Source organism: Panthera onca, chromosome B4, assembly GCF_046562875.1.
Source record: "Panthera onca isolate mPanOnc1 chromosome B4, mPanOnc1 haplotype 2, whole genome shotgun sequence".
In the NCBI taxonomy this organism is placed as follows: domain Eukaryota; kingdom Metazoa; phylum Chordata; class Mammalia; order Carnivora; family Felidae; genus Panthera; species Panthera onca.
In genome coordinates this window covers 69,444,005-69,456,113 of record NC_138345.1, presented here as the reverse complement: position 1 = coordinate 69,456,113, position 12,109 = coordinate 69,444,005, and the positions used below count along the sequence as shown (strand labels likewise).

At 34.7% G+C, this 12,109-nt stretch overlaps 1 protein-coding gene across 8 annotated transcripts in view; it reads right to left on the bottom strand.

Moving 5' to 3' along the window:
- Nucleotides 1-12,109, bottom strand: part of PPHLN1 (periphilin 1) — a 138,764-nt gene that overhangs the window by 108,744 nt on the left and 17,911 nt on the right. For 5 of the 8 annotated variants that reach the window (XM_060657896.2, XM_060657900.2, XM_060657904.2 and 2 more), the window contains 2 exons: nucleotides 4,304-4,468; nucleotides 1,910-1,971 (listed from right to left, as the gene is read on the bottom strand). In XM_060657896.2, coding sequence (XP_060513879.1) covers nucleotides 1,910-1,971; nucleotides 4,304-4,468 — 227 coding nt within the window. The remainder of the gene's footprint in view (nucleotides 1-1,909; nucleotides 1,972-4,303; nucleotides 4,469-12,109) is intronic. The other 3 variants (XM_060657901.2, XM_060657903.2, XM_060657902.2) reach the window with 1 other exon arrangement.

Genomic DNA, 12,109 nt, shown 5'->3' with positions numbered 1-12,109 from the left:
ACTTATGCTAACAGCTATTAAACTAAACTTTGCTAATTTCCTAATAGTTCTAATAGTGATGGACTCTCTTGGATTGTCTACATAGACAATTTATCATCTGTAAAAAGTTTTCTTTCATTCTAACCCTTATAATTTTTATATATTTTTCTTGTCTAACTGTAGAGGCTGAGGCCTCCATTACCATGATAAATAGAAGCAGTGATAACAGGCATCTTTGCTTCATTCTCATTTTAAAGCAAATGCTTCTAACTTTATCATTCAGTACAAATCCCCATTTATTAGATAAAGGAAATTCTCTTCCACTCATAGTTAAAAGTCTTTATAATTACTGTGTTAAGTTTAGCACAGTAATTAAATTTTATTAAAGTATCAAGACACCTGGGTGGCTCAGTCGGTTAAGTCATCTGACTCTTGCTTTCCACTCAGGTCATGATCTCATGGTTCATGGGATCAAGCCCTGAGTGAGATTCCACACTGACCTGACCTGACCTGAGCATGGAGTCTGCTTGGGATTGATTCTCTCCCTCTCTCTCTCTCTCTCTCTCTCTCTCTCTCTCAAAATAAATTTTAAAAAAAAAGTATTTTTCAGCATCTATTTTCTCTATTATTTCTTTTGAGAGAGGCAGTCTGCCATGGGTTCAGACCATCCCTGCACATCCCTACCGTGTACTCCAAATTGCAAGACCTAACCATCTGCTGACACTGAACAGTTTCTATAACTGGTCATACAATGAAATACGTCAAGGTGACCACAGCATAAACACCACGTGACTACTCACTCTCGGTGAAAGAAGGCTGGCTTGCTTGCTTCCTGTTTACTACAAAAAAGTAGCAAGCTCTTGACATTGTGTTCCTCAGCTGCAGTGCATCCCATTTTATGCACGACCACCATCTCTGCCCACCACACGACTCTATGGGACTTGAGGGCAGGGAACCAGCACTACCATGCCAATGCCCCTGATGACTGCTGGGCTGTGAGCAATAAACTGCCTTGCTCTAATCCACTGAATCCTGTTGTCTACTTCTGGCACCTAGAGTTGTAGCAGTTGATGCCTTTCCATTCTCCATAGGTTATTCTCTGACAGTTCACAAGAAATCTTTAAAATGCTCCTTTAAGAACTTCTACTACTTCCTTTGTGAAGTTATTAAAAACAACAACAAAAAAACTTGACTAAATCTGTCCATCTTTTTTTTTCTAACTATTCTATCAGAGTCTCTATAATTAACCAAGGCTAACAACGACTGAGGTCCTTCCAAAATGTGTCTTTCCAATAGAACTTTACTTATCAAAATAAAGCAACTAAGAAAATGCCTTATAGTAAAAGAAATTCTGGGGGCACCTGGGTGGCTCAGTCAATTAAGTGTCTGACTTGTGAATTTGGCTCAGGTCATGATCTCATAGTTCATGGAATCAAGCCCTGCATTGGGTTCTATGCTGACAGTACAGAGCCTGCTTGGGATTCTCTCTCCCTCTCTCTCTGCCCCTCCCCTGCTCATGCTCTCTCTCTCTCAAAAATAAATATTTAAAAATAAATAAATAAGAATAAAGGAAACTTTGTAATGACTCAAATATTCTAGACGGAAAAAAAAAAAAGCCTTAACTTTCTAATTAAGTAAACAGATACCTTATAATCCACATCACACATTAGAGATAATTTAATAATTTGATAAGAATATACCAATAGTTCAAACACTATTTTTTGTTATCAATTACAAAATGCCAATAGATACAGAATGTTAGCTATTAGTGCTATTATATTAATCACAAAAATATAATGTTTGTTGCTTTCAAAATTCTAAATCCTAATTAAAAATATTTCATCTATAAGCAGTGAGGTTAGATTTCAACCTCAGATGACTCAGTGAATCAAGTATTGGAGTGGTTACGGTACTATGTTTATCTTTTTACCTGTATTCAGGCTGTCGGCTTGTGGAATGATCATCTCTTGTCCACCTGTAGCCAGATTCATCCTGTAAAATAAAAGAGCTCCTTAGACATTTGTTTATATTATTTAGGTCAAGTAGGATACATCTAATAGTACTACTGGAAACGAGTCTCTAAGACCAAAATAAAATGAGGACAAAAACACCTCTCTAAATCTGAGCTTCAAAGGCATGAAGAAGAAAAAAAAGATACAGCAAGTCACCCATATCAACAAGTGACTTAGCGGACTGACAACCTGCGGAACCATTTATCTGCATGAAAATGCTTACGGTACTTCTTTGGTAGGCCTAACAGCCTTATTGCCAAAAACATACACCAACATCACAACAGCTAAGGACTGCTATATGAACAAAGGTTCGATTTAAATTTAATCAAGCACACAGGTCTCTTTATTTTCGTTCTGTCAAGTTCTTTCACCAAGTTTCAAATTCAAGACCAGGAAACATTTGTTACTTTCCCACTTGTTCAAATTTTTTCTCATCTTGACTCCCATTAAAATCCATAATTTGGAAACAATATAATAGGAAACCATCACCTACTGATAAGTTAAATTAGAGCAACACGTGGCACTAAGTATAAGATTAATCAAAACAAGCATTTTGTCCTCTAAAACAGATACATTTGAAAGGTACGTTACACACACACACACACACACACACACACACACACACACAGTAATCCACGCCCAATTACTTTAAAATTATATGTAGAACAATATAATGTGAATTATTTATAATCAGAAATACTTATTCCGCTAAAATAAATACTATTTTCATCTTCCTCTTTAGTATCATATACTCTACTCTTACATAAGAATTATGTATTCATCATTTTTCTTCTCAACAGTAAATACAAAGAAACAAAAAACAATATAACAAAAAGATAAAGAAAATTCAACAGCTCTAATAAGATATTGGATAAAGTTAGTTTATATAACTGAACTCAAGATAACTTAGTATCACGAGAGTTCTAAGGATCTCAAGTGGGGTTATTTTTGTTTGAAGAGAATTTAAAGAGAAAATGTTGCACAAAGTACGAATGAACACAATTTGTAATAAAAAAACTATTGTTGAGGCACTATTATGCTACCAGGTTTTAGGGGAAAAAATCATATTCATGAGGGTTCAAATACAAATTGGTCCAATGAATCCAAAATTCCCTATTTATATTAAATGGCCACATTTAGTTTTCACAAGAGGGATAACAATCTTATGCAAGGCCAAATTTTTTTCTTCCTCAGACTACCTGGAAGAGTAACTCCAAAGGCAAAGTCCAGTATTTCTAGGATAGAGACAATGCATAATGTTTACTTTTCTACACCAAATTCGTCTTCCTAAAGGAACAGCACAACATTTAAAAATTGAAAAAAACACGAATCAATTCTATGAGAAAGAAGCTGTGCACTCCCAACTTTAAAACTACAAGAAAACACTGAATAGTCTCATTACTACTTTAGAATTGTTAAGAGTCACCATGATGGAGTAATCAGAGAACTGGACTTCCATACATATATACACACAATCCTGGGTAAATGACTTTAAGGGTGAAGTATGGAAAGTAATTCCAACAGCCAATGTGAGGTCAAATTTTAATATAAACGTTTGAGTATGTACTGTAAATTACAATAGTATACAGTAGGCAAAGGGAAAAAAGAGAAAATGTAGAAAAACAGTCTGGCAGAGGAGTGAGGTAAACACACAAGCCAAGTCAAAGGAACTACATCAAGGAATAGTTGCAGTCAAGTTCAATGACAGATTGTTGCAACATGTAATACATACTTCTAGAGTATTAAAGATTATCAGAAGAAACAAAATACAATAATAACAATGGTAATAACAGCTAACATTTAAAAAGTGCTTATTATATATAGGACAGTGTTGTGAGAGCTTTCTAATTTGAGTAAGTAGACTTTAATAAGTACAACAAAAATGAGACTAAAGTTCAACAACCTTAATCCAACCTCACCCACAGCATTTCATCATGAATGAAAATAAATTATAAGTGAGTACCTCCAGTAAGAGATGGTAACCACCTGCTCATCACTTTTTTGAGTACCAAGGCAATACATAGATTACCTTTATCTGCTTCTGCAAATTCTTTCCAATTTAGGGGATAAAAACACAGGTTAGTTGGAATTAATGTCATTTAGATAGAGCTATCCAGAATGGCTTACCCACTTTATCCCAAGATTCTCCACTACCAGTTCCCATTTGACAGCTCTAGCAGGGAAGTCAACAGAGCATCAAGCAGGAAGTGTTTATTCACCTGCCTTCATGGCCAATCACATAAATTTCAAAAATTACATGATTTTTAAACTTATAAAATATAACAATTAGTACACGGGGGAAATTTACATACTCCTCTGTGAGGTGGACCACTTCTTCGATCATGAGAAAAACTGCGGCCCTCGTCATATTCTCGGTAATCAACATGACTGTAATATCTATTGTAGTTTCCTTCACCAGGTCTGTCTAGCAGTGGTGGTTTCTTTGGCACAATATTAACTACTCTATGGTAGCCATCCTAAAACAGACAAAAAGAAATATATAAAAATCACTAACTTCTCTATTTGGTTTTGGAAAGGTTTTTTAAAAGCACAGGAGTTCTTATCCTTAATCAAATAGAGTAAATGTATAAACAAACAAAAATGCATTAATGAAATAACATGAATATAACTAATAGTAATGTTTTCACATGGATTAAAGGAAATAAAATTGTTCAACGAAGCCAGGTGCTTAAAATAACAAGTAGCAATACTAAAAATCAATCATAAAAGAAAAAATACATATTATTATTTTAATAAAAAATAAACTATGGAAAGAATGTTACATAGCTCTAATCCTAACTGCCTAAGAATTTTAAAAACAAAACCATTTAAGATAGCACACACCTTTAGTCTAATGTGTTTGAAGTATACTATTCAGAAGAAATACAAAATCTTTACACTTAAGCAACAGCAAACAGAGATAGAATATTGAGCTAGAATCATCAAGAGGAAACACTGCTATTTCTCCAGAACCGCTGGAGAGAAAACAGCCTTTGACTTCACAGTCTAGAAGCAAAAGAAAACCCAATATAAAATTTGAACTCATTTTCAAAATAGTAAGTTGTTAATGTTTTAAAGTTTCAGCAATTAGGGGCACCTGGGTGGCTCAGTCAGTTAAACATTGGACTCTTGGTTTTGGCTCAGGTCATGATCTCCCAGTTTGTGAGTTCAAGCCCTGAGTCAGGCTCACGCTCCGTGTTGGTGGTGCAGTGCCAGCTTGGGATTCTCTATCTCACTCTGTCCCTCCCATGTGCTCGCTTGCTCTCTCTCTCTCTCTCTCTCAAAATAAATAAACTTTAAAATAAAATAAAGTTTGAGCAACTAAGTGGATTTTGGGGGGGAGGCTGGGAAATTGGACAGAGGGAGAAGAACACCTATGTTAGGTTAGGAGTTGCTGTGAAATAACTGAACAAAATGGTTATCAACAAGTAAGGACTAGAGAGCTACACGACATGTATTTATAAATAATCTCGCCTTGAACATTCATGGTATGTCTTCTACCAGTATCAGAGTAAATATATGTGAAAGAAATTAGAAAGCAATCAAAGTATAAGCCATGATCAATTTAAATTAACTGACTGGACAAAATAAAAACATGAAGCCCAAAATAAAGCCCAACATTCAGGGCATTACTATACCATCTTTATGTCCAGTTTCATCGTCAATACAATAGATTAATACTATTACCTACCTCAAGGAGCTGTTGTGAAGACTGAGCAAAAAGCAGATTGTAAAAAATTTAGTACAATGTGTAGGACACACTATGTACTCAAAAATATTTGTTGTTTTGATTACCTTTTTAATGTCCATGTGAAACACAATTCCTCAAAGTGTCTATTCACTTAAATAACTTCTTAGCATTAATAACTGCAACTATTCAATCATTAAATTACTGTGTCTTATTCAAATTTCCCAGTGGGTAGGAAATTTGTTAATGTGCTGAGAAAAAATAAAATTAATAGTTCATATCTATTTAAGAACTAAAATGATCTACCTAATTTTTTCCCATGGGGCTATAAGGTGGTTTCTTTCTTTAGTATGTTAGATATTACATTAAAACATATATTTTAGGGGCGCCTGGGTGGCTCAGTCGGTTAAGCAGCCGACTTCGGCTCAGGTCATGATTTCGCGGTCCGTGAGTTCGAGCCCCGCGTCGGGCTCTGTGCTGACAGCTCAGAGCCTGGAGCCTGTTTCAGATTCTGTGTCTCCCTCTCTCTGACCCTCCCCCGTTCATGCTCGGTCTCTCTCTGTCTCAAAAATAAATAAACGTTAAAAAAAATTTTTTTTAATTAAAAAAAATATTTTATAGTTTACATAATATATAATAGATAAACGAACCCACAGGCTCTTATAAAAATTATCTTTCAAAGAGGTTTCAATTAAATCTAAGCAAACATTGAGCTTCTAAACAAATTCAACATTAAGCCAAAATCAGCAAACATAATTTATAGCATTCTCTAAATTAAAATTTGTTATTCATAAAATTAGAATCACTGATTTCTACAATTCCAAGAAACCATACCAAGAAACCAATTTCATTCTATATCGTCCTTGTTGGTTTGTATATATTTATTTGGAGGGATGGTGGCATAAGTATGCATGTCTAAACCCTTGCATGAATAGAGAGCTTATTACTTTACATGCAACCTTTTCCTCTATTCAAAGTTATTTTAGGATTGTAAAATGCATATGGTAAAACTTGAATCATATTTAGTCATATATTTAATAAACCGTTTTTTCCAAATAAAAATAAAATCATTCCAAAGTTGTTAATCAGCAACAGAAAAACAAAAACAAACAAAAAAACTCCTAATGACAGCTCTGTACCTAGCAATGAAGATTAAACTCTTTATGTTTTGAGATTGTTCAAATATAAGTACATTATTACCATCTCACCTCTATAATAGGCATCTATTCTTAAGGAAAATTCTATATTTATATGAAAAGTTTTAAGGAAATAAAGATGACTGGAGCAATCTGATGAAGCAAGACTGTATTTTCAGAAAGTCCCTATCTTATCTAGGAATACCATGCAAGGATTTTTCTAACAAAATTCATGATGAGAAGCAAAGATTTCAGAATTTTTCAAAAGCTTTTTTTTTTTTAATTTTTTTTTTTTTTAACGTTTATTTATTTTTGAGACAGAGAGAGACAGAGCATGAACAGGGGAGGGGCAGAGAGAGAGGGAGACACAGAATCGGAAGCAGGCTCCAGGCTCTGAGCCATCAGCGCAGAGCCCGACGCAGGGCTCGAACTCACGGACTGCGAGATCGTGACCCGGGCTGAAGTCGGACACTTAACCGACTGAGCCACCCAGGCGCCCCTCAAAAGCTTTTTTTAATAAAAAAGTTCAAACAGTATTTTATATTACATGCAATGCTGGACATGATTGGAAATACCATCAGAGTTTGAAATTCTCCTACAAATTTACATGGAGCTATAAACATGTAATTTTCCTTTTTAATGTTTATTTATTGATTTTGAGACAGAAAGAGCAAAAGAGAGAGAGAGAGAGGAGGGGAGGAGCAGACAGAAAGGGAGAGAGAATCCCAAGAGGTTCGAAACCACAAACCATAAGATCATGACCTGAGCTGAAACTAAGAGTCAGAAGCTTAACCAACTGGGCCACCCAGGCGCCCCATAATTTCCCTTTCTAGATGCTAACAGAAATACACAAGGCTTCAGGTACTGATACGGTTGGAGTCTTCATTTTAGAAATATCTTGGAAAATAATGGCACCATTATTTACAAACCAGAAATAAAAACTGTAACTTCTAAAGACTACCTTAAAAGATTAAGGATAATAGAATCATTTTCAATTAATTTAAAAACAAACCCAATGGAATCAAAATATTTCTATTATTTAAAATGCAGATATTTCGGGGGCACCTTGGGTGGCTAAGTCAGTTAAGCATCTGGCTCTGGATTTCAGCTCAGGTCACGATCTCACAGTTCATAAGATCGAGCCCTGGGTGGGGCTCTGGGCTGAAAATTCCGAGCCTGTTTGGGATTCTGTCTCTCCTCTCTCACTGCCCCTCTGCCCACTCGCGTGCACTTGCTCCTTCTCTCTCTCTCTCTCAAAATACATAAAAAAAAATTTCAAAAAATAAAATGCAGGTATTTCAAATCTTGAGTTTGGACATATAATCTGAATTTACCTCAATGAAATCAATTTTCATTGCTTCAGTTCATTATAAAAATTTGTACAGTGCCCCATTAAAAAGATCAGACCATATCAATTCAATTGTTGCATATTTATACCATGTACCAATTTTCTATGGCTGTGACTAAAATTTCCAAAAATATGTTTAAAATTCTATCAGATTTGCCCCTCCAAAATCAGTGTTAATGTTATGATCAGTAAGACCAAAATTAAAAAGTATACGTAACTCATTAAAAAAAATTTTTAAGCCTATTTTACTCAATCATGATCTATTCTCACAGGATGTAGAAAGCAACAACTTGCATATATATACTTTTTTGAGAAGTTATAGGTCTAAGAAATTTACACATTCACATAGGTCCCTATCTAGGGGGTAAAACGATTCCTACCATTAGGGCTTCTGAGTTTCTGAAATAAGGATTGTTCATTTTTTGCTTGTGCAAAATGAAAATTTTGCTTGTGCTAATGAAAATTTGAGCAGGTTAAGATACTTATCAACTTAGTTTTGCAATTTTTAAGTCTGAAATGGTGATTGTGTTTTGTTACGAAATAAGCAATTATTTCTTAATTTGCTATAAATTCCAATTTAATAGAACTACCACCTCTTATGAGTAACACTTTCATTTCAGTAAGTAAAAGCACCAAGTTTTGTTTCATTCAATATTTAATGTCAAATTTCCCACACTAATGTTTAGTCTCTTTACTAACGGGGCAAATCATGAGGATTAACATGTTTCTTTAAAAAGTTTTCCAATGTCAGGGGTGCCTCAGTGGCTCAGATGGTTAAGCCTCGGACTTCAGCTCAGGTCATGATCTCAAGGTTCATGAGTTCGAGCCCTGCCTCAGGAGCTATACTGACAGCTCAGAGCCTGGAACCTGCTTCTGATTCTGTGTCTCCCTCTCTCTCTGCCCCTCCCCCACTCACACACTGTCCCTCTCTCTACCTCTCTCTGAAAAATAAACAAACATTAAAAACGTTTCCAATGTGATTACAATACTTGGCACAAAGTCTAACAAAAAACATTTAAAGGAAAAATTTTAATAGACAAGCAACTCCTCTTAAGCATCTTTATCATTTGGAGACACACACTAAAATATTTATTTACATTTGAAATAGGGTATCTTGGATTTACTTCAAAATAATCTGGGAGAAAAGAAACTGGGGAAGGCACAGACAAAACAAGATGGACCAAAAGCTGGTAACTGCCACTTTGGATGATTTGTCCATGGGGAGTTCATTTTGTTATTTTGTCTACTTTTATATCTGTGATATATGTCCTTATAAGAAAGTAAAAAGCAACTAAAACACACAAAACTACCAGCAAACTAAACATGACAGCATGTAAATAATCATGCCAATACTGCCTAAAACAATCAACTTAGTATGAATGCAAGCTTCATGGGCACAGACACCTTGGTCTTAATTCACTGCTCTATTCCCAGCACCTGGAACAGCACTTGGCACATAGTAAGCACTACACACCTGATACACGTTCTACTGTGTTGTATCAATTTTATGTTACTTCTGGCATCACATGTTTTTTTACTAGAAAAGTACCACACAAACCACACATACCTAAAAAACTCTACTACACAGGCTGGTGGACTTCTTTCAAAAGCTTGAGATTCCCTCACTCTGATCCCTCGTATTTTTGTGACATGCATTTCAGTAACTATTCATTTAATTCACTCATTGAATTTTCAAAGAAATATTGGTGTTTTTTGGATTTCAATGGCTTTGGGGAATAATGGGTCAGATATCTGAAATTGGAACTGCCCCAGAAAATAAGGACACAGTGTTACAGAATGTAGCCAAGAACTGATCCTTCCTCTCTGGAAATAATGACAACAAAAAGAAAGTTCTTGCAATTCTGTCAGCCAAAAAAGGAAAACACCTCCTAGGGCATACACAAAGGAACGTTACTAAATCGAAACTCAGCAAATGAACACTTAAGATTTTACATTTCACATGTGTAATTTTCACATTTAGAAAAAGTTGAAAAAAATATTGCACTTTAATGATATGAATATCCATGTAGTTAATGAAAAGCATACATACTGTTGGCCAGTTTGCTCTGAAATATTTCAAAAAATTAGATGGATTAAATAGACGGATAAAGGACAGATAGATGGATATACAATAAAGCATGTTTTCATCAAATGTTTATAGTTGAATATTGGTGAGTAAATGAGAGTAATGAGAAAAAAAGAAATACAGTAAACTTGCTTTTCTATTAGAGAAAAGAATCCAAATATACAAAATAAAAGACATTACTTTCCTTTTTCCAGCCACTAATGATAGGGAGTTCCCACTTTTTAAAGGATTAATCAGTTTTATATTTAGAAAAAAATAATAATCTGCCTTTTCAAAACTTAAGTTTTTACGAAAGTATGACACACATACAAAATGTGTACAAATCATAAATGTACTTCTGGATAAATTTTCACAAGGTAATCACACTGTGTAACTACCACCCGTTTCAAAAAACTAAACACCCTTAGTACAGCAAAAGACTTCCTGTGCTTTGTCCCAGTCACTACTTTCCTCTTCCAAAAGTAACCACTTTATTGGTGAATTCTGCCTATTCTAAAACTATGGAACAGGAAATACAGGATATATACTCTTATATTTAGCTTCTTTCTTTCAGTAGGATGTTTGTGAGGTTCCTACATGTTGCTGCTTTTGCAATGGTCCATTCAGGTCCATTCATTCTCACTGCTGTGTAACCTACACAATTAATTTATCTATTCCATTGTTAGACATCAGATTGTGGCCAATTTGAGCTTTTATGAACAATGCTGCTTGTGAACATTCTTGTACAAATCAGTGATATACCAATATGATTTTTAAAATAACATAAGATGATCTCTGCTTTGTAAGCAAATATTTTTAAGCTTTAAATAAGTTATATTATTAGCTCCAAAGTCAGGAATTATAACTTTACTGACTTATATTTCTGTTCCAGTGTAATTTATCAAACGCTTTTCTAGCCTAAGGATTTAGCAGGTCCTTGAAATCATATATGAATATAAAATTACTTTTTTCACCCAAATGCAGCAACAAAAAACCAAATAATAGCAATTACCTATGGCTTCATCACTTAACAGAAATCACAGATATTTTCATATCATGTCATAGCTGTTGCAGATACCTCAAAATCTATTTATTCTCATTATTTTGAAAATATAGTAATGAAACCTCACCTAACTCTTAATATTTATTGACCTACTAAAGTACATCTTACTACATCACAAATTTGCTTTTTAATAGTTTGAGAAATATTCAAATATACATGTAAATATTGAAATATTCAAATATATTCAAATAGAAGTCCTTTAACTCTGTGTATTTCATTTTACAGTTTTAAAAACGCTACTCTAGGGGCACCTGGGTGGCTCAGTCGGTTAAGCGTCCGACTTCAGCTCAGGTCACGATATCACGGTCCGTGAGTTCGAGCCCCGCGTCAGGCTCTGGGCTGATGGCCCAGAGCCTGGAGCCTGCTTTCGATTCTGTGTCTCCCTCTCTCTCTGCTCCTCCCCCGTTCATGCTCTGTCTCTCTCTGTCTCAAAAGTAAATAAACGTTAAAAAAAAATTTTTTTTTAAATAAAAAAAATAAAAATAAAAAAATAAAAACGCTACTCTAAAAAAGGGATCCATAGGCTTCACCAGACTGTTAAATGGATCCATGGCACCAAAAAGTTTAAGAAACTGTGATTTAACTAAAATGTAGGTGTAACATAGAAGGCAAAGGGATAATTTCCAAGAGCCATCAAAGGCACATAAAATGAAGGGATGGGAAGGCTTTAAATTTCTAACCAAAATAAGACCAAGTTCACCAATAAAAGTATATGAGTCTTGAGGAAGGAGATGTGGGAATACAGAAGAATTTATAAACTAGGAGAGATTGATTGGGGGAATATAGGGACCAATCTAATGGAATTAAGATTTTTTTTT